This window comes from Rhinoraja longicauda, chromosome 9 (genome assembly GCF_053455715.1).
Source record: "Rhinoraja longicauda isolate Sanriku21f chromosome 9, sRhiLon1.1, whole genome shotgun sequence".
Classification (NCBI taxonomy): Eukaryota; Metazoa; Chordata; class Chondrichthyes; order Rajiformes; family Arhynchobatidae; genus Rhinoraja; species Rhinoraja longicauda.
Genome location: NC_135961.1, coordinates 43,487,850 through 43,514,665, shown reverse-complemented (window position 1 = coordinate 43,514,665; position 26,816 = coordinate 43,487,850). Strand labels below are relative to the sequence as shown.

The 26,816-nt window shown below is 43.4% G+C and overlaps 1 protein-coding gene across 11 annotated transcripts in view; it reads left to right on the top strand.

The window, feature by feature from the left end:
* Positions 1–26,816, top strand: part of cep170aa (centrosomal protein 170Aa) — a 90,913-nt gene that overhangs the window by 49,256 nt on the left and 14,841 nt on the right. For 6 of the 11 annotated variants that reach the window (XM_078405345.1, XM_078405341.1, XM_078405344.1 and 3 more), the window contains 7 exons: positions 3,822–3,930; positions 5,318–7,225; positions 7,622–7,883; positions 12,711–12,900; positions 15,760–15,924; positions 17,407–17,495; positions 25,795–25,888. In XM_078405345.1, coding sequence (XP_078261471.1) covers positions 3,822–3,930; positions 5,318–7,225; positions 7,622–7,883; positions 12,711–12,900; positions 15,760–15,924; positions 17,407–17,495; positions 25,795–25,888 — 2,817 coding nt within the window. The remainder of the gene's footprint in view (positions 1–3,821; positions 3,931–5,317; positions 7,226–7,621; positions 7,884–12,710; positions 12,901–15,759; positions 15,925–17,406; positions 17,496–25,794; positions 25,889–26,816) is intronic. The other 5 variants (XM_078405346.1, XM_078405343.1, XM_078405347.1 and 2 more) reach the window with 3 other exon arrangements.

Sequence of the window (26,816 nt, the reverse complement as noted above, 5' to 3'; positions counted from 1 at the left end):
CAGTAATAACATTTGGCAGCGCAAGCAGCAGCGGCTCACCTGCAGTCCGTTTGTCTTTTATGTTTTTGTTGGTTTTTTTGTCTTAATTGTGGTGTTTAGATGTGATGTGTTTTTTGTGGTTGTGTACTAGGTGTGGGGGGGGGCTGTAAAATTGTCTCTTCCGAACGGAGACACGACCTTTTTTTCTGGGTGGTGTCTCCGTTCCCGCTGCGGCCTACCCTCGGCCAAACACCTGGAGCTGGCGGCCTCCTGTTGGGACCACCTGGGGCTCTGGTTCGCAGAGGCCGCGGTGACTTAGCATCTGCGGAGATGGCTGCCTTCGGAGGCTGTGGTGGCGCTGCGAGTGCGGCTGCGACCCGCCTTCGGAGGCTTCGGCGCGGGCCGCGTGAATATCGGAAGCTCGCAGGCCCCTGGGTTGGGGCCGACATTGGGAGCTCCGGCAGCGGCAGCGTCTTTACCCGCCACGAATCGAGGGGCTTGGGTCGGCCCGCTGCGAACCTTTCACCGTCCGGCGCGGCCTGTTCCAGGTCGCGGGATTTTCTCCGCCCGGCGGGGCTTCAATGTCAGGAGTCCCGACCGCCGCGATGTGTCAACTTCAACATCCTGACCGCGGGAGAAGACGGCAGGGGATGAGAAAAGACATTCTGGCCTTCCATCACAAACCAACACATAACAAAAAAAAAGATGGATGTTTCTTTTTTTTTTGTTATGTGTTGGTTTGTGATTGTGTGTGTTATTGCTTATTTGTATTGCTCTTATTGTTGGACTATGGGTAATTGAATTTCGTCCAATAGACTTGGTTTTTTTGGATGACAATAAAGGCTATTCTGATTCTGACATTTGCTTCAAAATAACACAAATGAAATGCATAATTGGATTGGGCTCCACTGAGCCAGGAGCGGAGGTGATAAAAACCTTAAGTATAATGTGTCCATAAATTGAATGAACAAACCTATCATAGGCAAAATGTGGAATTTGTTTCTGAAGTACATTCTTGTCCTTGTACTAGCCACCATATCACTCCAAAAAATTCCAGCTCCATACATTTCTGATCTTGAGCCAAATTCAAGAAACATCTGGGAGAACTGGATGCAGCAGAGGCTCTGGGAACAGCCAGCAAACCACCTGTAGTACTGAGGATCTTCAGTCGAGAAAAGCTCTGCCTTTGGCTGGGCTGCTCCTGTATAGATACAATGATAGAAAATTGCCCAAGTCTCTCCAGCTGCCAAACAGCTGGACAAATCCCATCCTGTAAAATACTCTCAATCATCAGCAAAGTGATGGAAATTATTCTGTGCTATCAAGTTGCATCTACCAATAGCCTGCATAACAATGCCCAGTTTTATCATAATCACTTGGCTTCACACCGCATCAGAGCCTTGGGCTGAAAATGGTCCACAGTGATCAATTGCAGAGTGAGGGGAGAGAGATTGTACTATTTAGGTTGGGGGAAACCTTTTTTTAAATCTCCTCAACGGAGATGCGACCTTTACCGTGTCGTATCTCCGTTCGCGCAACGGCCTAACATCGTGGAGTCGGCGGCCTCCAGCTGGGATCGACCTCGAAGACTCCGGTCGCAGGGCCTGGACTTACCATCTCGGAGGCTTCGGCCGTGGGCCCTGCAGACCGCAACATCGGGAGTTCGCAGGTCCCTGGCTGGCGACCGGCTTTTGGGAGCTCCAGCCGTAGCAGCTTCGACCGCCCCGAAGCACGAGGCACGATCAACCCGCCCGCAGGCCCTTCATCACCCTGCGTGGCTCGGCCGCAGCACTTTACATCGCCCGGTGGGGGCTCAGGACTTTCATCGGCCTGCTCGGCTCGACCCTGGGACTTTCCATCGCCCGGTGGGGGCTTCAAGGGGTTGGGAGCCTCGACTGCCTCGTGGCGCCACGGGAGAAGAACGAGGAGGAGATAAGACTTTGCCTTCCATCACAGTGAGGGTATGCCTAGAGCAATCACTGTGATGGCTGTTTTGTGTAAAAAATTGTATCTGTGTGTCTTGTGTTCTTTAATGTCTACTGCCGGACCCTGACGTTGATTATTCGCCGCTTTTCCGTCAGGATAGTTTGTCTGTTTGTTTCTATGTTAATTGTATTTGTAAAGCGCTTTGTGCATGTGTTAAGGCGCTATATAAAATAAATATATTATTATTATTATTATTATTATTTGACTGTGTAAATCAGTTCTGGTAAAATTAAAATAAGCATCAAGCAGATAATCCCACTGTTTGGAGTTGAATCTCGGATGGAAGGTATTTGGTGTTTAAAGATTAATATTCTCGTCTAAAGCCATTGCTGCTGAAGTTCCTCAATATAGTATCCTAGGCACAACCATCTTCATCTATTTGATCAATGGAATTCCTTCCATTTTAAGGTCAGAAGTGGGAATAGACATGCATTGACTCATTTGCTGAGAAGTTGCCAATAGAATTGAACAATTCTTACCAGCATACCACAAGATTCATACAATATTTAGGTATAGACCAATAAGTGGTAAATAACATTTATGTTACGGTAGTTAATGCCAGTGAGTGACCATCTCCAACAAGGGTATCTAAGCAATTCGCCCAGTCATTTCAAGAGTCAAAACTGTTTATTTGTGATATGTACCGGGACCAGAACAATGACATTCAAATTTACTGCAACTTTGTAGGTACTTTAAACACAACACAATTAAAAAAAAATTCTAGGTAAGCAAGACCACGATAGTGCAAGCCAGAGTATGTAGTGCAACCTTAGTGATGCAAAGTCCATAGTAGTTCAGTACTACAGTAGAATTGTGGTTAGGGTTTTTGCAAAGTGGCTCAAGAGCCTGATAGTTGATGGAAAGAAGCTGTTTGTGAAACTGGGAAAAACAGTTCTCAGCAAGAGAATCATCTTCCTGATGGTAGCCCCAAGATGAGACGTGGCCAGGGGGTGGTGTGGGTCTTGATATTACCTGTCGTCTTGAGGCAGCGCTCCTTGCGGATCCCTCAGATTAGAAAACATATTGTTAACACTGTGCCTTCTGGCGGCAGTTGATATTTATCCGTGTTTACCCAAAGAGCCCAGTCTGGCATTCTACTTTTATTTAGGTTGACCTTGACCTTGACAAAGACCACTGTATCTCTTGTCAGACCTTGCAAGTACATATTCCTGAAATGGCAAGAACAGTAGATGTTACAGAGACGAGTTCAAAGCATGCTCCACATTTTCACCGTGTGTCCATTTTTACTCTACTTGATTGCATTTACTCAATGATTTTCACAATGGCAAGAAATTGCAGGGGTAGAGGCAATTCTACACTGCACAAATACCTACTTTGTCTTATTTAAGTAACCAAACAAATGGTGGTAATTGGAATCTTCAGGAACACCTTGTTCATTCAATTAGGGGATAAGAAAAGGAAGAAAAAAAACTTAAGAATAACTCAAGAAGATGCTGACTATTGACAGTCAATTAATTTTTGCCTTTGGGATTATTAAGGCAGTTTCTTCCATGGGGCGGGGGAGAGGAATGCCATGTAGCTTTAGTAAATAAAGTTTTGAAAGTCCATAATGAAGTCCATAATGTCCACGAAGGGTCTTGACTCAAAACATCACCCATTCCTTCTCTCCAGAGATGCTGCCTGTCCTGCTGAGTTACTCCAGCATTTTGTCTACCTTCGATTTTAAACCAGCATCTACAGTTCTCTCCTACCCATAATGTCCTCATTGTTTCATAAATATTGCAAGAAAATAATTTTCAATTTTAATCATTTATTGAATGAATTTTTGTTGGTTGTTTTTTAATTGTTGCTCAAATTACAAATCAATCAAAGTTGATTATTTCTATATTTTCCAGACACATCCTGAAGGCTCCTTTGCACCCACTTCTCCCAGGTGGGTGTCACAATGGGCAAATTTAGCTGCCAATGATGTGGCAGCACAAACCTCTATTGCTCACGACCAAGGTAAGTTTGCTGAAAGTTCTTTCACAAATTGTCTGTTTAGTAATCTAGAATTTGGATTTAGTGAGCATAATAATGAAATAAGTTCCAGGAAAATTAATTCTACAATTCCTTATACTCTAGTTAATCATTCATAATTATGGAGAATAATATCTTCATGTTAATTATAAGAGTTATAGAATTAAAATCGTTTTAATTTTACTACATTAGATTCATAAAAAAACATAAGTATGAGTTGGCCCCTCAAACCAGGTCTACCATTCAGTAAGATCATGACTGAAGTCTTGGTCTCGCATTATATAATATATATTTTATAAATCTCTACATTAAATATACTCAATGACTGCCTCCATAGCTCCCCACAGTTGAGAATTAGAAAAAAATCACAATCCTCTGAGAATAAATTCCTCGGCCTCCATCTGAAATCATTGAACCCTTATTCAGAAAATATGCTCCCTCTGAGTCGAGATGCTGTGAATTAGAGAAACATCTCCAAACGTGCACTCCTGAGAATCTTGTACACTTTTTAATAAGATAAGTCTGTCTTCTATACAATCTTCCAATCTACTCAGCCGTTCTCCATTCAGCAATCAACTACATTAATTTGAATGCAAGAGCATCCTTTCTTACTTGTACACAATTCTCCAGGTGTGGATTTAACAGCATCTTGTAAAATTTCACCAGCATTTATTTTTCATACTGATAATTCACCTTAAACCTAGAGATATAGGTTTAAGGTGAGGGGAATGATTTAATAAGAACCTGATGGGCAACTTTTTCGCACAGAGAGCAGTAGGTATATAGAACAAGCTGGCAGAGGAGGTAATTAAGGCAGGAGCTTTAGCAACATTCAAACAACATTTGGACATGTACATGGATAGGAAAGGTTTAGAGGAGTATGTTCCAAACGTGGGCAAGTGTGACTAATGTATATTGGGCATCTTAGTTGGCATGGACAAGTTGGGCTGAAGGGCCTGTTTTCGTGCTGTATGACTCTAATGATAAGTATTGTAAGAAATAACTAGGGAGAAAATTAACAGTCATAATATAGATAACGATCAGCACGATTGCGGAAAATTGTGTTTTGCAAGTGATTAAAATAATCGTCCCTTCTACTTGCCAATTTATTTTTCCGCTTGTTAATGCATCCATTAATTTAGTCACCTTTTTTAATTTTTGCTTGTCTTTTGCTAAATTTCTTGCTCTCGTGCCTCCTAATTGGGTGCAAGAATTAGGCCAGGTACTATTTTTGTAGATTTTCCAGTAAATGCAAATCTTGATGTTACCCCATTGAGGGCAGAAAATAGAATTGTGTTGCTCTCTGAAGCAGGAAAGGAAAGTGCATTGAAGGAGTTCTACAAAATAACATTATTTTATTTGTCTGAGGTAGATATCAGTGAATCTGGTATTTCAGCAAAGAGCGCAACATCGACATCAGAAACCGCTTCAGCTTATGTGGCCGAAAGAAAGAGAAGAACACTTCCACAGCTTCCAATAGAAGATAAAATTGTAGAAGGCCAAAGGTCTAAAGATTCCCTTCCTTTAAGCGCAGCAAAGCCCAGACGAGAAATAGATGAAAAGCAAGACACTGAGCTCCCTGAGAAAGAAACTACAACACCACCTCACCAAAAAGACAAGCAAAAGGAACACACTAATGTAATATGGCCAGCAGATGGCTCCAGTATTAAAACCAGTAATACTGGAAATATTCGCAATGAAACTGCAAACAGTAAGGAAGCAGCGGTGTTTCATTCTAGTAACTCCACACCGCCTATTAAAGCAAAAGCAGATGCTATCAGGGGAATATCGGCAACAAGGCAATCTTCACCTAAAACTCAACAACAGGTCCACAAAGAAAATTTATACCATCGGAGTGCTTCTAAAACAATGACTTCCAGTAAGCATTTACTTAGCACTGCCAACCAAATTGACAAAAGCAGAGGAGCATCATCAAGGCAAGTGGTCTCCCAAAAATCTAATGTTCAGGAATCCAAACTAGCAATTTTGGCAAGTGCTTCAGATAAAGCAGAAATTCAAAGTGAAGATAAACAGAAGAAATCAGAAGAGTCTGACGGAGGGCACAGTTCTAAAGGTGCAGACAAAGAAAAAAAAGATTCTCATAGAACCTTGGTCAGACAGGGAAGTTTCACTATAGAAAAGCCAAGTGGTAATGTGCCTTCAGAGCTCATACCTCATATCACTAAGCAGTCTGGTTTATCCGGTGATGCACATAAAACCACATGCAGGGAGAGAAGTAATTCTATTGGAGCAGACTCCACCACTGGCACTACTGCATTGTTGAAGGATACAGAGGCAGTGATGGCTTTCCTAGAAGCAAAGCTAAAGGACAAGAACAAGCTGGATGGTGAAACAGAAACTCCAACCTACCACAGGAATGATTCAATCTCCCCAGAATCAGATGTGGACACTGCTAGTACTATTAGCTTAGTTGGTGGAGATGTAGAAAAGAAATCTCTTCAAAAACGGAGAACTCTGAGTAACCTTCACAAGGAGAAATGCTTCACAAAATCTCCTAAGGATCAGTCAAGAGCTATTGTAACCAATGTTAGAGAAAGATTTGTAGATAGGAAAGCAAAAACTCGTGCATCAGAGCCTAATATTAGAACAGAACCACGCAAATCAATCCAAACCACTGGAAGAGTGAGACAGGCCTCCTTTGACTTGACTGATGATGACCAAACTTCAAGTTTACCTCAGTCCACCATCTCTGATTTTCTTTCTTCAGATCAGGAGACCTATTCCAGTCGATCACAAGGGCGGACATCATTTACATCCACAGATGAGCTATTGCATTCTAAACTGGAGAGCAATAAATTATCCAAGACAAAAACTACTGCTGTTGGCTCAGCAAGCAAATCGACCACACTACCAAAGCCTCGACCAACCAGAGCATCTATTTTACGGAGGGCACGCCTTGGTGATGTATCAGATAATGAATTAGCTGATGCAGATAAAGTTTCAGTGGTATCTGAAGTATCTACAACCAGTTCCACTACATCGAAGCCACCCACGGGCAGAAAAACACCCTCTCGATTAGATCTCCTTGCTCAACCACGCCGCAACCGATTGGGTTCCATATCAGCTCGCAGTGACTCTGAAGCAACAATAACTAGGAGTAATGGTGGTCGAAACAGTGACTCCTCCATTCGGAGTAACTTGCGTGGCATCTCAATGATAGACAGCAAAGTGTCTCCACGACTTCGTGCCAATAGTATTTCAAGAATGCCTGATTCTTCTAAGAGCAAAGTATCTGCTATGGGACAAACTTCCCCATCAGGTAATCTCTTAAGCAATTCCTTGTACAAATCCATGATTATTAAACAATGGAGGAAATAATTTATATGATATTCTTAAAGTATATTAACTGTCAGCATCTTTACCACTAAAAAAATCAGTATCTTTTAATAGAAAAATGCTTTTAATTAAAATGTGTTAAAGATTTTATTTTTTGCTTAATCTGCATTTGTTCAATTATCTAAGAAATATACTGTACATGCTTAGTTTGAATTTATGTATGTTATGGCACACAAATAGAGGGTTTGATTTGGAAACTATTTTAAAATCTGGAGGTTTTATGATTAAACTGGATATAAAAAAACATTTAACTTGTTAAATTTCAATTTCCTTTCACACAATGGTATACGCAAATTGACCATGTTGCTTATGCATTTAGTTATATTGCAAGGTCCAAGATGGAGGCGCTTTCCTACAGATTATGCTTCAACCTCTGAAGATGAATTCGGGTCGAATCGAAGTTCACCTAAACATAGTCGTTTAAGAACCAATACTACACTGAGGAGCACTAAACTGCAAAGTGGTAATGCTACACCATCAACCAACATGCTTCTGAAAAATAAGATGAAGGAGCAGGATGACTACATAAGAGACTGGACTGCTCACAGTGAGGAAATTGCCAGGTATCTTTCAATATCAAAGTAGGTGTTCTGTGTTCTAATTTTGTTAATAACCCTTGATGTAATCATAAATTGGAATCTTCTAATTTGGACTGTTTTTTTGGAAGGATTAATCAATTAACAAAATTATTTTTTGTACGTTTTCTCATTCTTTGTCATTTTTTTCAGTCATAATGGTAAAAGATGTGGTTCAATAAATAATCACATCCCACTGTTGCCTTAGCTTATTAGCCATTTTATACTTGTTGACGAACAGTTATTGCAGTGAGCGAATGAGTTCTGGAGGCAAGACTATGCCTCCATCTAACATTTCTATCAAATTAAACCTTGGCCAGTGCTATTCTTTTCCTGGTGCCAGTAAACCATGTCTGCAAACATAGTCAGATAACTAAACTGCAAGTCATTGATTAAATTTGGAAACTACTTGTTGATGTGTGCATGCCTTAGAAGTTATCACTGAACCAACTGGATGCTAAAGTAATCTACCGCCAATTTGTAATGTGATATGAAACTTACGAAGATTCAAGATTATATTTTGTGTAAATTGATAGTCCATTTCATAGAAGATCCTAATTTATTTTTTGATATTATTTTAAAAATTCTGGAAAGAAAACATACTATTTTCAATATGGCTGCAGTTCTATGTTTAAAACAAAAAGTAAATTTCTATCACAATGTAAAAATATTCTCTTTATTTAGCTGCCAGAGTTTTCTATAAAATTTGAGACTATTGCAATTATGTTGGCTAATTTGGACATTGCTATAAGACGAGTGGTTAACATATTCCAAACAAATCGTTTTAACTATTTAAAGATAAAGGTTGATCCATTTATTTTAACATCAGTCAGTTTTTCCCAGGCTATATGAACATAGTAATGGGGCCATATTTTTAAAATCCTGCAATGCTGAAAATCTAATAAAAAGAATGCTGAAATACTCAGCAGGTTAAACAGCATCTGCGGGAAGCAAAATAGAGTGAACATATTAGTTGAATGATGAAAACGTATTAAACTAAAAGCATAACTTAGTTTCAATTTCTCTAAAAAGAAGCACTTTACATTTAAACATTTCTGTTTTTTAAACATGTTAGTTTGTAATTAAAAGAAAATACAGTAGTAAAAGATTATTAAATTATAAGTGCTTTCAGTGTACATAATTGATTTGATTTTCTTCCCAACATGTTTTTAACATGGCTTTCAGAATATTATAATTGTATATATTTTTTTATTTTCATGTGGCACTTGAGCCTGTCTAAAACTGAATTCGGAAACTCAAAATTCCAGTGTTTAGCTCACTGTTCCTCAGCGAATAAGCTTATTTAGCTCAGTTACTCAGGTTGGACGAGGACGATTAAAGGCTTTGTGGCCGTTTGCGGATGATACGGAAATAGGTGGAAGGGCAAGGTAGTGTGGAGAAAGAAGGTACTCTGCAGAAGGACTTTGGAGAGTGGGCAGAGAAGTGGCAGATTTAATATAGTGTAGCAAAGTGTGGAGTCAAGCATTTTGGTAGCAGGAATAAAGGCATAGACTATTTTCTAAATGGGGAGAGAATCCAGAAATAGGAGGTGCAAAGGGACTTGGGAGTGCTGGTGCAGGATTCCCAAAAAGTTACTCTGCAAGTCAAATCAGTAGTAAAGAAAGCAAACTCAATGCTAGCATTTATTTCAAGAGGGCTTGTATTCAAAAACAGGGATATAATGCTGAGGCTGCAAATGGTGCTGGTAAGGCCACATTTAGAATATTGTGAGCAGTTCTGGGCACCATATCTGAGGAAGGATGTGCTGGCTCTGGAGAGGGTCCAGAGGAGGTTTACATGAATGATCCCAGCAATGAGTAGGTTAACCTAAGATGAGCATTTGTCAGCACTGGGCCTGTACTCGCTGGTGTTTAGAAGAATGATGGGAGAACCTCTTTAAACATACAGAATAATGAAAGGCTTGGATAGAGTGGATGTGGGGAGGATGTTTCCACTAGTGGGAGAGTCTAGGACTAGAGAACTAGAGTCTAGGCCTCAGAATTAAAGGACATTCTTTTAGGAAGGAGACGAGGATACATTTCTTTAGTCAGAGGGTGGTGAATCTGTGGAATTCTTTGCCACAGAAGGCTGTGGAGGCCGTCAGTGGATATTTTTAAGGCGGAGATAGATAGATTCTTGATTAGTACAGGTGTCAGAGGTTATGGGGAGAAGGGGGTTAGGAGGGAGAGATAGATCAGCCATGATTGAATGGTGGAGTAGACTTGATGGGCAGAATGGCCTAATTCTACTCTTATCATTTATGACCTTATGAATGCAGTCATGTGATGATTACCCTGCAATTCCATCAATCATGAAAAACACTCCAGTTATTTTGTGTGATAATGTTGGTTTTCTTTCTCTGTAAACCAAAAGGCAAAACAAAAGGGAATTTTCAAAAATGTTGCTCTACTGGCTCATTTCAGCTGTGGATGGATTAAAGTTGTCCAAAATCCTGTATGTGTTTAACTCTAGTGGTAGCTGTAATGAATTATTCCCTCTCAGGATGGTAAGTGTACAAGTAGTGTGGAATCCTTCTTATATTAACAAAGCAGATGATTTGGCTTAAGGGATCAAGCATTAAATGGTGCTTCCTCTGCACCCATTGGGTTTAATGGGTCCAATGCATTACCAATAAATATACGAGCAGTGTATAAACTCGTAGCCCATGGAAGCACACGAAACCTATTCCAAATGAAGTTTCCATGTTGGCAATCAATCCCACAATAGCTTGATTCAACAGTGTACTATCAGAGGCTCTTGTAAACTTGCTCTAAATTCTAAATTCTCAGTGCTACAACCCTAGTAAGCCCTAGTTAGTTTAGCAATTCTTAAGAAAAGATCCCAGTTCATTTTTTCTTCTTCCACCGAATAAAATATTAAAAATTCATATGGACAATGGAATAAGTATTCCAGCCACTTGTAAATGATTGTACCATTTGTTGATTGATCCACCAGGGAAGAGCTACTGAAGTTAAATAGTGTACTTAATATCAGAGCATATTGAACTTCTATTTGATGCCATGGATTGTGTAAGTGATTTGTCAAAGGAGATTGTGATGATAGGGAGGGCCAGTGTATTTGGATGGGTTTAGTGTAGATGGCATGTTATTTGAGGTTGATTGAGAAACTGAAGCAGTTAAGTGGATATGCAGTTGGTAAATAGAATTTGTCTTCAGCTGTTCAAGGGTCATTAAATTTTGTCCAGAACTTTAATGAGACACTTGAAGCAATGCTCCTGGTATTAATCCCACTAGTCACCACATCATTAGTGCTGCGTCTGCCTTCCGCAGGCCTTCTGCACCCCAGAAACAGAAATGCATGACTTCTGCTAGTCCAGTTCAAGGTTAAATGTGAGAATCTGAGTACCCGATCCAGTAGCTGGTTTGATGCAACTGCAATGTGGATTCCCAAAACTTTCAAATTATTTCTAGCAGTATTTGTGGACAGTAACTTTCAACAGGCCCGCCATGACTTTCATCTCCGACATTCAGATACAGCTGGTGGGACAGCCTTCTGAAATTCCTGTAATAGAAAATGCCGGAAGCACCCAACAGGTCAGGCAGCATCTATAAAAAGGGAACCAGAGTTAACCTTTTAGAACACAAACCCTTCATCAGAGTTGGAAAGGGAAGAGATTAGTTTTAAGTTACAGGGAGGGTAGGAGAGGAATGGATGTAGAGGGAGGCGCTTGAGAAAGGAATGGAGTCCTTACAGAAGACAGGCTGGGAGGAAACATAGTCAAGATAGTTGCGCAAGTTGTGAGTTTCTAATGGAGGTATGTTGCTAACTTAGCCCCTGAGAATGAGACAGTGTGATCCAGGAAAGGAAGAGTGATGTAGGGCCATGTGAAGGGGACTGCCGGTGTGAACATTAAAATCTCAAATTTTAGGTAACTAAACAAAACCACAATCAGTCTGAAGAAGAGTTCATCTGAAACGTCACCTATACATATTCTCTCGAGATGCTGCCTGATCCATTGAGTTGCTCCAGCACTTTGTATCTTTTTTCATGTGAAGGTGTCTGCAGGCTGAAAACTGACAGAAAAAGTTGTGAATTTGTTGAGTTCTCTGCAAATGCAGGAAGCAACACCAATGCTGTCATCAATGTACCGGAGAAAGAGATGAGGAAAGGTGCACAAAAGGGACTGAAACAGGGTTTTGCAAATTGTGCAAAAAAACAAGTGTAGCTTACCCCACATGCACCCCCATAGCTACCCCTTAATCTCGAAGAAGTGAGTGAATTTGCCTTCCATTATGGTGTGCTGATCTAATAAATGGCCTCTAATATTTAAGTGCTGCAACCATTTCAGAGAAAAATGCACAAATTTAAGGTGGTAGCAGCTTGGGTCAAAATTACATGAGTCCCTTGTGCATCATTATATCAGTACATAGTTTTCTCAGTTATCAAATTTGCCTTTTAACCTCCTAGAATATATTAGTTTAAAACGGAACTCAAATTTATTTCAAAGAATATGGAATACTATGCTTACAGCAAATAATGTAATCACTAATGGAATAACAAAATGTCTTACCAACCATGTTCACAGGCATTTTAACAAGTTATGGATCTGTACTTGAGCAATAAACAATCTGCTGGAGGAACTCAGCCAGTTAAGTGTACTCTTACTTGATCAGGAGAAAAGGTTTCCTTTCTAGTTCAGGTTGGAATATGCAATTTATTTGGAGGAAGAGAGGCAATCAATGCTACTCTATAGTTGTAAAGCACTTAAAATTTTAGCTGATTTATTCTTTAAGAAAATGCTCTGTTCATTGCTAATGAAATGTAATGGGTAATACTTCAGGATTTGGTGTGCATTTCTTTTCTCGTGATCAGGATCAGTCAAGATCTGGCCAAGGATCTGGCCATCCTTGCACGTGAAATCCATGATGTGGCAGGTGAGATAGATTCTGTGAGTTCGTCAGGCACAGCCCCTAGTACCACAGTAAGCACTGCTGCCACCACCCCAGGTTCAACCATTGATACAAGGGAAGAGGTAGGAGACCTTCATGAAGGAATGCCTAAGGTTCTTGCTTTTTTATTTCCTTTTTTGTTCTAGCTTTCCATCCAGCGTACTATAAACACGTTTCAGGTTAATTGACTCTTCTTGACTATTTGGTTCAATTATTTGACGAGCATTCAATAATGTACAATGACATTAAACTTTTGAAGCAAAATTACAATAGATGCTCAAGTGAGAAGTTAGAAAATTGATGGCAAAATTAAAGTGTTTATCGTATTTTGCATTAACACATTAACATTATAGTCACCTGTTTTGTCTTTTCCCTCATTAACTAGATACTCATCTTTCATTCATAAGTAGTTTGGCTCCTTATAGAATGTCATCATGTTGGCCAAATCTTGACGTTTTGATTCACACAGTGTGGAAACGGGCTCTTCGGCCCAATTTTCCCACGCTGACCAACATGTCCTTACTACCTTAGTCCCACCTGCCTATATCCCTCTAAACCTATCCTATCAATGTACCTGTCTAAATGTTTCTTAAATGTTGTAATGGTACCTACCTCAACCAGCAGCTTGTTCCATACACCCACCACCCGTAATGGGGAAAAAGTTACCCCTCAGGTTCCTATTAAATCTTTCCCCCTCACCTTAAACCTATGTTCTCTGGTTCTCGATTCCCCTACTCGGGCCAAGAGACTCTGTGTTTATCCAATCTATTTCTCTCATGATTTTGTGCACCGTTTCAGATCACCCCACATCCACCTGTGCTCAAAGGAATAGAGTCCTAACCTGCTCAACTTCTCATTATAGCTCAAACCTCCCCCCCCCTCCCGGGTCCTGCAACATCTGTGTAGATTTTCTCTGCACCCTTTCCAACTTGACAACATCTTTTCTAGGACATGGTGCCCAGAACTGAAGACAATACTCTAAATGTGGCCTCACCAGTGTCTTATATAACTGCAACAGGACCTCCCAACTTCTATACACAATACTCTGACTAATGATGGCCAATGTGCCAAAAGCCTTTTTGGCCACCTGTGACGCCACTTTCACAGAACTATGTACCTGGACTCCTAGATCCCTCTGCTGTACAACACTCCTCAGACCCCCATCATTCACTATGTTGGTCCTGCCCATGTTAGACTTCTGTTAGTTTTCAAAACACCATAATAAATTGTAGATTTCTGTTGGGCAGAGGGATTATTCTTTGCTTCATGGTGGAATTGTAAATAATATTTCCAATTACATAAAATGTATGCTTTAAATTTTAATCTCCATGTTGATCATTTTCACTCCTGATGGCAATCAATGGAGCTTTAGCCTTTGACTAAACTTAACTTTTGTGATGCTGAATGAAAGATTTTTGTGTTTGTGTGGAAGATGCAAAACCAAAAAAACAATTGTTAGAATTTGACTTTGCAGTCTTGTACATTCCAACTAAAACAACACAAGATCAAAAAAATCAATCCTTTTTTGGTCTGAAATGTTAATTTTAAACCATGCTCTTCTGGATTTTTGAGAATACAACTTCAGAATCAAATGCTGGACCATGTATCCTGCTGTGTTCATACTTGGTCATTATTTTGTCTGTGCAATGACTTTAAAGCCTTGACTTAATTCTATAAAAGTGTTACAGTTGATCTTGATTATCCTGGATGCTGGAAAAGAGCATGACCACAAATGATGTGACCAAGCAGCAGTCATCCTTGGTGACAACGCCTATAACCAGGTCGGCACCTTCATCTGCACCAACCAAATCTTCAGCAGACTGGCCAGTCTGCAAAACAATTTGGATCATGCACCTGTACAGTAAAGTGCAATTGTGCACTTTCTAGCTCCCATCCCATCCTTTGCTCTGTTAGCTTGTCAGTGCAATGAGGCGTTTTCACCCATGTAAAGTTTTGAGACCCAAAATGTATTGCAAGGCTACATGCAAATGATTCATTCTGACCTAGCCTTTAACCCCTTGCTGCCCCACACATTGAAGCATAGCTCAGCACATCCAAGAAATATAATCACCAAAGGAATTCCTGCTGGCTAGAAGACTGTTACATTCCCTGCTCACGTCCCACCCCACATCCACTATTAAACTGAAAACCAGTTCATCAGTCAACTGTAAACCCATCTCTTCAAATTTTGACATGTTGCATTCATAACCTACTGTCTCGTGGTATGATTATAAATTGGCCACATTGGAAAAAGGGAGACATTACTCACTGTGAAATTTTAGTACATTAGCTATTTCCAAAAGAACAACAAAATTAAGAAAACTTTTTAAATGTGATCCACTTAAAACAAATTTTCCCAGAAATCTATCATAAAGCATCACAACTTCATATGTCAATGTATAACAAGTGTAAACGTTCAGTATATTTTGCATTTTATTGTATAAAATAGTGAAAACTGCTAGACAATCATTGGATCAACTGGTCAAAATAAAATATCTCCATAAATTAGCATAAATGCACTTTATGAGTAGTTAATGGGATTAACAATTTGATGTTAATTTTGATATTTTCAGTAAAAACAATGTTAAAGTAACCAGCAAAAGACCTTAAATGAACAATGCAGTTCATTAAGTGCAGGTTTCACTGTTTGCAATAATTGAAAAGTTTGAAGGCCTAGAAAATTAATCCTGATAGAACAACATAATATAAACCAAACTGGGTATGCATATCGTTTAACAAAACAATTTAGACTTCTGAAAGGAGGTGTGGGGAAAGAGGTGATTGTAAATATGGAATCGTTCAGACTTTTCAACTGCAAGATACCAATCCAATATAAATTGATGTTATCTTTAAGCTAGAAAAATCAGTTTTGGATGTTTTTGAAGTTCCTTCAATTCTTTTACCTAGTTGAATGTAGATGTATATACCATTATTACCTAGGGGTTGCAGTAACATTTTTTCTTTCTGGTCAGTTGGTTGATCGTGTTTTTGATGAAAGTTTGAACTTCAGAAAAATTCCTCCAGTGCCATGTATAAAACCAGCAGCTGGAAATGGTCGACCAAGTGAAACCAGATCTCGAGTTTTAGAAGCTGCTGATCAGGCTGCTACAAAGAGGAAGATGTGGAATAGAGATGAAGTAAGAATTCCAACAGTTTGACATTTATAGAAAATAATCCTTGATAACTACAGAAGTAGACTAAATAGCTCCTTGAACCTTTTGCTGGATATAAGCTCTACTTCCCACGGGTTATCTGTTTTTCCCTCATCACATAAATTAAACTTTTTGTTCCATTCTTAATGCACCCTTAAATCCTCCCAGAATTCTACTGAATGTATCCTGACACATACCATCCTTTGTCCACTATCATGTGCTCTTGGTGAGATTCATTAGATCCTGGTTCTCCCAACAATTCTTCATATTTTAAATACTTCACCCAGTACTAAAGGACCTTCACTGCTCTCTGCCTGATATCTTTTGGATCAGAAACCCTGAATTTATTTCTCAACTGACAATTGTTATATTTTATATCCTCTATAAGATCACCCCACATCCACCTGCACTCCAAGGAATAGAGCCCCAACCTCTCCCTATAGCTCAGACCCTGAAGTCTTGGCAACATCCTCGTAAATCTTCTCTGTACTCTTTCCAGTTTGACAACATATTTCCTATAACATGGTGCCCAGAACTGAACACAATGCTCTAAATGTGACCTCACCAACATCTTATTTAACTGTAACATGACATCCCAACTCTGACTGATGAAGGCCAATGTACCAAAAGCCTATTTGATCACCCTATCTACCTGTCACTCCACCTTCAAGAAACCCTGCAATCCTTGATCCCTGTGCACTACAACACTCCCCAGAGCCCTACCATTCACTGTGTAGGTCCTGCCCAAAATGCAACACCTCACATTTCTCTGCATTAAACTTTGTTCAACCATGATAGCTGTCTCCAAGTTTCTAAGTGTTGTATTCTGGAATACCCTTTCTAGTCTTCATTTTTTCAATTTTCCATTCTTCTTTTAATGCTAACTTAAAATATGCAATTTTACACAAACTTTTTGTCACCCACTTAACATTTCCTCATTTGAGTAGGGTTTCATTAATTAACTTACCTGACTAGTATCATAGGAGTCTGGACTAAAATCCAGAGAGCTGAGTGAATCCCACCATAACAGCTGACGAAAGCAGCATCACTTAGTCTTTGTAATAATGACCATAAAAACTACTGGATTGTTATGTAAATCCTTCTGGTTTACTAATGTCCTTCAGGAGAGGAAATACTGCTGTATAAATCTGTTGCCGTAGATCCACAGCAACGTATGCAACAAAATTCCTCTGAAATGGCCTAACAAGCCTTGGAAAAATTGTAAGTTGGTGTTCCTTGGGTAAATATTAGCTAATTTTTCAACTTGACTTGGCAAGTAGGGGAGATCTGATCAGTTGCAGTTTTGGTTTTAGCTCAATCTTTTAATGAAAATCTCCTGATTTTCTATTGTATCTTTATGATCACTGGCAGTGCCCTAATTCAAACAAATACTTTTGTTTGGTAAAATGTAATGCCGAGGTAAACATGGTTACTGGTGATCCCTCAGTGATATGTTTTATATTTTAGGTTGTTTTAGACAGTTTGATGCTGACCTCTGTATCGCAGCTATCGCAGAAAATACGCCATACAATGGAGAAAACTGCTCTGAAGATCAGGTAATAAAAGAGCTTTGTATGTGTATATATGCATATGTAATAGAAGACACACATTTATAGTTCAGTTGTACTGTGCAGTTTCCATTGCTGATAAATAGTTTTGGTTCCTTAACAGAACACAGTGAAATAAATTGCATTTCAGGTATGAATTGGCCAGATGGAATTACAATTTGTGGTGTGTAGTGGCCTGGCGGAGGCCAGAGAAAAGGCAAGACGCCAGGCAGTTTTTAGTAAGATTCTTTTATTAGGCTGCGAGCTCCAGCCCACAGCGTAGTTCCCCTAGGGATGAGCCACGCCTCCCCCTGGTCTGGCTTTTAACCCCTTACGCCTGCCCGTCACGTAACGAGGGGGCTGACCCAAGGAGTGGCCTGATCCGCCACAGGACCCCCCCCAAGAACCGGAGGTACAAAACGGACAGGAGGGCGCACGAGGCGACCAGCCCGGGTGCGCACCATGACCGGCGCAGGGACCGGCGACTGACCGACAGGTGGAGGGGTCGTAGCAGACACTGGAGGGGGTAGCTTGGACGGGGGGCGACCGCGCGGGCGGGGCTGCGCAACCGGCACCGGCCGATCAATGTCCACGTGTGCCGGCTTCAGCCGTGCGACCGAAACAGTCTCTCTGCGACCCCCCATGTCCAGAACGAATGTGGCCGAGCCGTGTTGCAGGACCCGGAAGGGGCCCTCGTACGGCCGCTGGAGAAGTGATCGGTGTGCGTCCCTGCGCAGGAACACAAACTGGCAGTCCTCCAGAGCGGCAGGGACGTGTGGCTGGAAGGTCCCATGACGTGACGTGGGCACAGGTGCCAGCCTGCCCACCATCTGCCGAAGACGTTGCAGGGCGTCAGAAGGCTGCTCCACTCGACCCTGCGCTGGTGGGATGAACTCCCCGGGAACCGTCAAGGGGGCCCCGTACACCAACTCGGCGGAGGAGGAGGCCAAGTCCTCCTTGGGTGCGGTGCGGATCCCCAGCAAAACCCACGGCAGGGCGTCCACCCAGTCTGGGCCCGTGAGCCGAGCCTTCAGGGCAGCCTTCAGCTGGCGGTGAAAGCGTTCCACCAACCCGTTCGACTGTGGATGGTACGCCGTAGTGTGGTGTAGGCTGACACCCAAGAGTCTTGCCATGGCCGACCACAGTTCCGAAGTTGGATGTAATGTCCAGTGGCACCCCGAACCGGGCGATCCAGTGCGCCGCCAAGGCCCGCGCGCAGGTGGCCGTCGAGGTGTCTGCCAGCGGAATGGCCTCCGGCCACCGCGTGAAGCGATCTACCACATTGAAGAGGTAGGTCATGCCCCGGGACGGCGGCAGCGGCCCCACGATGTCCACATGAATGTGGTCGAAGCGCTGCCGAGGGACACGAAACTCTTGCAGAGGCGCACGCACGTGTCGCTGGATTTTTGAAGTTTGGCACGGGATGCAGGTGCGTGCCCAGTGTGCGACCTGCTTACGCAGCCCGTGCCACATGAAACGGGAGGATACAAGGGCCACCGTCGCCCGAATGGAGGGGTGAGACAGCCCGTGGAGCACCTCGAATACCCTGCGACGCCAGACGACAGGGACGATGGGCCGCGGCAGGCCAGTGGAGGTGTCGCACAACAGTGTTGTATCCCCGGGGCCACAGACAATGTCCTCCAGCTGCAGGCCGGACACGGCTGTACGATAGGTGGCCATCTCCTCGTCCCCCAGCTGTGCGGCTGCTAGGGCGGAATAGTCGATCCCCCCGGCCATTTGTAGGACGGCGTGGATCGCGGGTCTAGACAGGGCGTCGGCCACCCTGTTGTTTTTTCCCTCCACGAACCGAATTGAGGTGGTGTATTCCGACACATAAGCCAATTGTCTCTGTTGCCGCGCAGACCACGGATCCGAAACCTTGGCGAATGCAAAGGTGAGTGGCTTGTGGTCTGTGAACGCGGTGAAGAGTCTCCCCTCTAGGAAGTACCGAAAGTGGCGTACCGCGAGGTAGAGGGCGAGGAGCTCCCGGTCGAACGCGCTGTAATGCCGTTGGGCCCCGCTGAGGTGCCTGCTAAAGAAGGCGAGTGGCCGCCAACACCCGTCGATGTGCTGCTCTAGCACCGCACCGACCGCCACCTCAGAAGCGTCCACGGTCAGGGCGGTTGGGGCATCCTCCTTAGGATGGACGAGCATCGTGGCCCTGGCCAGGGCCTCCTTAGCCTGCTCAAAGGCCGCTCCTGCTTCGTCGTCCCACTCGACCTCCTTGCGGCGACCAGCCATGAGGTGGAAGAGTGGGCGCATAGTTCGGGCTACCGACGGCAGGAAGCGGTGATAGAACAAGACCATCCCGGCGAATTCCTGCAGGCCCTTGACAGTGGTCGGTCGGGGGAAACGGCGGACAGCTTCGACCCTGTCCGGAAGAGGTACCACCCCTTGTGGGGTCACCCGATGGCCGAGGAAATCGATGGCCGTCACCCCAAAACGGCACTTGGAAGGATTAATTGACAAACCGTACTCGCTGAGGCGTTTACACAGCTGGCGGAGGTGGGTGCAGTGCTCCTGCCTCGAGCGGCTGGCCACGAGTACGTCGTCCAAGTACACAAAGACGAATCCTAGGCCACGGCACACACAGTCCATAAGCCGTTGGAAGGCCTGTGCGGCGTTCTTCAACCCGAACGGCATCCGTAGGAACTCGAATAGGCCGAACGGGGTGATGATGGCAGTCTTGGGGATGTCATCGGGGTGGACCGGGATTTGATTATATCCGCGCACAAGGTCCACCTTGGAGAACACGGATGCTCCGGCCAGGTGGGCATTAAAGTCCTGGATGTGCGGAACCGGGTACCTGTCGGGAACGGTCGCGTCATTTAAGCGCCGATAGTCCCCGCACGGTCGCCAACCCCCGTCCGCCTTGGGGACCAAGTGGAGTGGTGACGCCCACGGGCTATCGGAGGGGCGCACGATGCCCATTGACTCCATCTGACGAAACTCCTCTCGAGCTAGACGGAGCTTGTCTGGAGCGAGACGCCGCGCTCGGGCGTGCACGGGTGGCCCGGTGGTGGGGATGTGATGTTGCACCCCGTGCTTGGGAGCGGAGGAGGAGAAGTGGGTTTCCACAATGTCCGGGAAGTCCGCCAGGATGCGCGCGTACGTCGCATCCACGGACGACAGGTGTCCGACGTTGGGGGAGACCGGCCTCAGCGTGCTGGAGTGCACCAGGCGCTGCCGTCTGACATCCACGAGCATGGAATGCGCCCGCAGGAAGTCGGCGCCCAGCAGCGGCTGGGAAACATCGGCAATGATGAACCGCCACGTGAACCAGCTGTCGCCGAAGTTAAGGGCGAGCTGGCAGACCCCGTAAGTGTTGATGGGGCTACCGTTCGCCACAGTGAGGAGGGGGCCGCGTTTGCCCGTATGGATATCGGCGGTGGAAGGAGGTAGGACGCTCACCTCTGCTCCAGTGTCGACGAGGAACCGACCCCCGGTGCGGCGATCCCGAACGAACACGCGATGGATCTGGCCGGCCGCCGAAGGGATCACTGACGGCCGGCCCTTGTGTTTCCCGGAAAGGCACAGGGTAGGCGACATTGCTTGGCGTTCGGTCCCCAACGACGGTGATAATAACACCAGCCCCCTTTGCTGGTGTCCGGGGGTGGTGCAGACTGGGATGCCCACCAGCGACCTCCGGTGGTCTCCAGCGGTATTGGAGGTGGTGCTGATTGGGCCGACCACCAGCGACCTCTGGTGGCGTCTGGCTGAACTGTCGGCGGGCCGTGCGAGAAGGACGTGCCGGCACCGGGGTGCCCGATGGCGGCCGGATTTCGCCGCGGGGGTCGCCCTGAAACGGGGTCGACGGCGGCCCCAGCTTGCTGTTGGCCTTCTGACGCCGCGGAAAAGACGGCCAGCTCTGCCAGGTCCTCCCGACGGGACATCCATATTTGATCAGCGCGCTCGCCCAGCCGCTGCGTGTCGGTGAAGGGGTCCTCAGCGAGCTGAGAACGGAGGTCGACGGGGAGCTGCCGCAGGTAGGCCTGCTTGAATAAGAAACAGGGCGGGTGGTTGCCCATAAGGGCGAGCATGTCCTCCGGGAGGGCCGACGGTCGTCGGTCCCCGAGCCCCCCCTGGCTCATAACTCGAGTTGCCCTCTCGGCGTCGCTGAGGCCGAACCTCCTGATAAGGAGTTCTTTAAGGCCCTTATATTTGTCATCCGCGGGGGGGTCATTAAGGTAAGGCTTTATTCGCCGTGCTGTCGCCTGGTCCAGGGCGCCGACGACATAAAAGTACTTCGTCAAGTCGACGGTTACCCCTCGCACAGCAAACTGTGCCTCTGCCTGCTGGAACCAGACCTCAGGCTCTTCGGTCCACAGGGTCGGGAGTTTGAGGGAGACGGCATCGAGGTCGGCAGGACCGGGTTGCACATCAGCGTTCGACATCACGACGTGTGATGTCCGTCGAGGTCACCAATGTAGTGGCCTGGCGGAGGCCAGAGAAAAGGCAAGACGCCAGGCAGTTTTTAGTAAGATTCTTTTATTAGGCTGCGAGCTCCAGCCCACAGCGTAGTTCCCCTAGGGATGAGCCACGCCTCCCCCTGGTCTGGCTTTTAACCCCTTACGCCTGTCCGTCACGTAACGAGGGGGCTGACCCAAGGAGTGGCCTGATCCGCCACAGGTGACTATTAAAACTTTTAGTAGGAAGATACTCGTGCAAAATGAATGTTAAAAAGTTTTGGGTGACATTGAGCAGAAAATTTTAGTCTCTGAAAGGGGAACCTACTTTGCAGGTCAAAATCCTAGTCCAATCTAGGAGCACTAACAATTCAAGTATTCTGTGACTTACAACATCTTCAAAGGTTCTTAAGTACAGAGGCACAGATGGTTATATTGCGTATAAGGTATGAAGACGTAAAGATCCAATGAAAATGGTATTGAAAAGCAATTGGACATAGCAATTGGAAACAGGCCCCGTGGCCCAACTCGTTCATGGCGAGATGAGCATCTATATTAGTCCCATTTACCTCTGTCCCATATCTAAACCTTTCCTATCCATTTACTTGTCCAAATGTCTTTTAAATGTTGTCATAGTACTTGCCTCAACCACTTCTTCTGGTAGCTTGTTCCATTTACATACCACCATCTATGTTAAAAAAAAAACCTGTCTCAGGTTTCTAGTAAATATTTCCCCCCTCACCTTAAATCTGTGGTTCGACTTGATTCCGCAACTCTGGGTAAAAATACTCTGCATTCACCCGGTCAATGCCCCTCATAATGTCCATATCTATATACTAAAACTCTCGTTTGTTATCTTGTTTGTGACTGAACTTCAGCCAAAACGGTAGGAGATAGCACGACAATTTTAGGCTCACCTTACTCACCATTGTCACTTTAGTGATAATGCAAGTAGTTTTATTGAAATCAGTGTTATATTTTAAAAGTTATTCACATTTTAATCTTTAAAAGGAGGGGAGGGGGGAGGACAGGGTGCTGCACCAATGCAGGAGAGGTTTGGGCCCAACGGGTCCACTTGGTCTAGTAATATTATAATAATGTCCATATAACATCCACTTTCAGTTATCTTGCACCTTTAGCAGAGCAAAACAGTCCAAATGTTTTTCAGTACATTTGGGGGGGAGAAATATGATTGTAGAACTCCAATGGAATGAAATTTTAATCTGCCAACACTATTTAAAATAGCCATGTTTCTAATGTAAAATTTATATTTTTCAAAGGGCTAAACATTTTGAATGTGTGCACCTCCAGATGGCACTAAAGGTCTATGCAGTATCACGGGGAGTACAGAACAGAAGTAAATGGATAGCTAGATATGATATTTGTGTAAGAAGGAGCTGCAAATGCTGGTTTAAATCGAAGATAGATGCATAAAGCTAGAGTAACTCAGCGGGGCAGGCAGCATCTATGGAGAGAAGGAATGGGTGACGTTTCAGGTCGAGACCCTTCATTTGGGATATGACAAATTGATTATAATATCGAGAATACCATGCAGTTTAAGAATATTTCACTAATCAACCTTCCTATTATTTGTGTAGTTATGAAATGCTTTAGCATCAAAAAGTGTGTGGAGCATCAAATGGCAATGATTCATTTATTGCTTTACTTTGTGCAAGGCTAAATGGTTTATGTGATGACTAAAATACTGCTAAATAACATGCATTTCCACATTTGAAAATCGATATGTGCAACTGAAATATAAGAGAGCAATTACTGCAGAAAGCAATGTATTTTACAGTTTGTGTATTTACTTCATATATATATATCTGTCTGTCTAGAGCAATAACAATTATATCCGAGGTGGGAGAAAATTGGAACGATTTATTACTTCATATTCACATAGTTAACAAATTCTCATTCTTCTATTGCTCATTCCACTGAATGACATACATTGATGAGCCAAAACATTATGACCACCTACTGAATATGCTGTTGGTCCTCTGTGTGCCGCCAAAACCGCCAATCTGCCGAGGCAAGGACTCTACAAGATCCCTGAAGGTGTCCTGTTGTATCTGGCACCAAAACATCAGCAGCAGATCCTTCAAGTCCTGTAAGTTGCGAGATGGAGCTGCCGTGGATTGGACTTGCCTATCCAGCACATCCCACAGATGCTCAATCGGATTGAGATCTGGAGAATTTGGAGGCCAGGACAACACTGTGATCAATTCATCATGTTCCTCAAACTATTCCCGACCAATGTGTGCAGTGTGGTGGGCGTATTATCCTGCTGAAAGAGGCCACGGCCATCAGAGAACACCATTGCCATGAAGGGGTGTACCTGGTCTGCAATGATGTTTAGGTAGGTGGCACGTGTCAAATTGACAGCCACATTAATGGCCGGACCCAGGGTTTCCCAGCAGAACATTGCTCAGAGCATCACACTCCCTCCACCTGCTTGGTGTCTTCCCACAGTGCATTCTGATGCCATCACTTCCCCAGGTAAACGGCGCACACGTACACGGCCATCCACGTGATCTAAAAGAAAACAATAGACAATAGGTGCAGGAGTAGGCCATTCGGCCCTTTGAGCCAGCACCACCATTCAATGTGATCATGGCTGATCATTCTCAATCAGTACCCCGTTCCTGCCTTCTCCCCATACCCCCTGACTCCGCTATCCTTAAGAGCTCTATCTAGCTCTCTCTTGAATGCATTCAGAGAATTGGCCTCCACTGCCTTCTGAGGCAGTGAATTCCACAGATTTACAACTCTCTGACTGAAAAAGATTTTCCTCATCTCTGTTCTAAATGGCCTACCCCTTATTCTTAAACTGTGGCCCCTGGTTCTGGACTCCCCCAACATTGGGAACATTTTCCTGCCTCTAACGTGTCCAACACCCTGTCGCTGGTTTGTCCCTCCTCGGACCACTGTCAGTAGGTACTCACAACTGCTGACCGGGAGCACCCCACAAGCCTTGCAGTTTCAGAGATGCTCTGACCCAGTCGTCTGGCCATAACCATTTGGCCCTTGTCAAAGTCGCTCGGATCTTTATTCCTGCCCATTTCTCCTGCATCCACACACCAACTTCAAGAACTGACTGTTCACTTGCTGCCTAATATATCCCACCCCATGGCAGGTGCCATTGTAACAAGATAATTAATGTTATTCACTTCACCTGTCAGTGGTCAGAATGTTTTGGCTCATCAGTGTATACCTGAAAATGTGGCTTTGAAAACTTTATATCTCCAGCATCGTGTATGTAGGACAAGACGACTATTATTCTCACTGATTCGTGGTTGCATTCAAGGCAGATAAAGAAACATAATTAACAGCAAAAAAGAAATCAGTGCTATTTTTAGTCTCAATTTTTGTTCCATTCAAAATTATGTAACAATATTAACCAGTGTATTCAAAAAGCTAACAATTCTGGAAAAAAATTATTATGCTGTTAATAATGTTACGTTGAAAGTATCTACGGTTTGTTTGTCATATGCCCCTTGGCTGAAATATAATTTAAGTCACCAAGACCTTGCATACTGATAAATTTGATTGTATGTTAACTGTAGGTGGGAGATGAGGTTTAGTCATCTTTTGTTAGGTGTGATCTGGGGCAAATTTGGGGCAAACGTTACATGTTTGTTGCCTGTAAAACAAGGGAAAATTCATGCAATTTGACCAATTAAATAAATATTATGAACCAATTAAATATTTTGAACCATTATTTGAAATGTATTGCTGGTTACTCTTTGACTTATCACATTGCTTCTGTACTTCGGTAAAATTCTTCAAAGGAAATAGAAGTTTGTCCATCAGTTGAGCAAAGAAAACTCATGGAAATTGCTCATTTTATTCTATTATTGTGTTAACAGTAAATCTCTAAAATTTACACTTTCTGTTTGTAGGGTTTTATTTAAAAATGAAGATAGAAACTGGGAAGAAATAGAATGCAAAATGCGTTCTGAGAGTGAAGTTCCTATCCTGAAAACTTCAAATAAGGTGGGGAAGGTGATAACCCATAACATTTTTGATATTAATAATTGCTTATTTGTTGGTTCTATCTTTTCTGTAAGTCAACATTACAGCTGCTGAATTAATTTTAAATCAAGAAAGGGAGGTAGAAATCGGAATTCAACTCCAGTAACTTTATAATAGAGGCAGAAAACATGGAAACAGGACATTAGGTCCACCATCATCCTGTTAATCAGTAGACCCTCATCCATATTAATCCTATTTTCCAATATTCACGATTGTTAATTAGTTTTGAAGCCTTGTGGATTTGCCAATTATTCATGTGTAGTGGCCTGCAGATGAACTGTTCTAATCATCGATCTGAAGGAAAACAAGTGCTGAACAATACTTAAGGAGGAAAGGATTGAAAGTTTTGTTTTTAAGTTGAGATGCAGGAAGAATGCGTTTTGAGTGGAATCTGGTGGTGCTTCGCATATGATCTCTAACAATAACCTATTCTCTCAATATCAACAATAAATGAACATACTAATAAGTGAGCATGAGTAGGCCATTTGGCCACTTGAATCTCCTCCACCATTTAATAAGACCATGATCTTTACCTTTGCTTTGAAAATATTTAAAAGTTTCTGATTCCACTGTCATTTGAGGAATAAGCTCCAGAAGACTTGTGACCCTCAATAAAAATTTCATTGGCAATTGTCTCTCAGCTTCAGTGATCCAGTTTAAGTTCTGATCTCTGGTGCTTTCTGTGTAGAGTTTGTACATTCTTCCTGTGACTGGTTATTTCTTCCCACATCCAAGGATATGTTGGTCAGAAGGCAAATAAACTACAGTTGCTGTTGCCTACACCTGTTGGTGGGTGTTGGAGAATTGAGGGGTATTAATAGGTCAATGTGAACTTTAAGTTATAGAAAAACACATCTGGGAATGGGACTGATCTAATTGTTATGAGAAT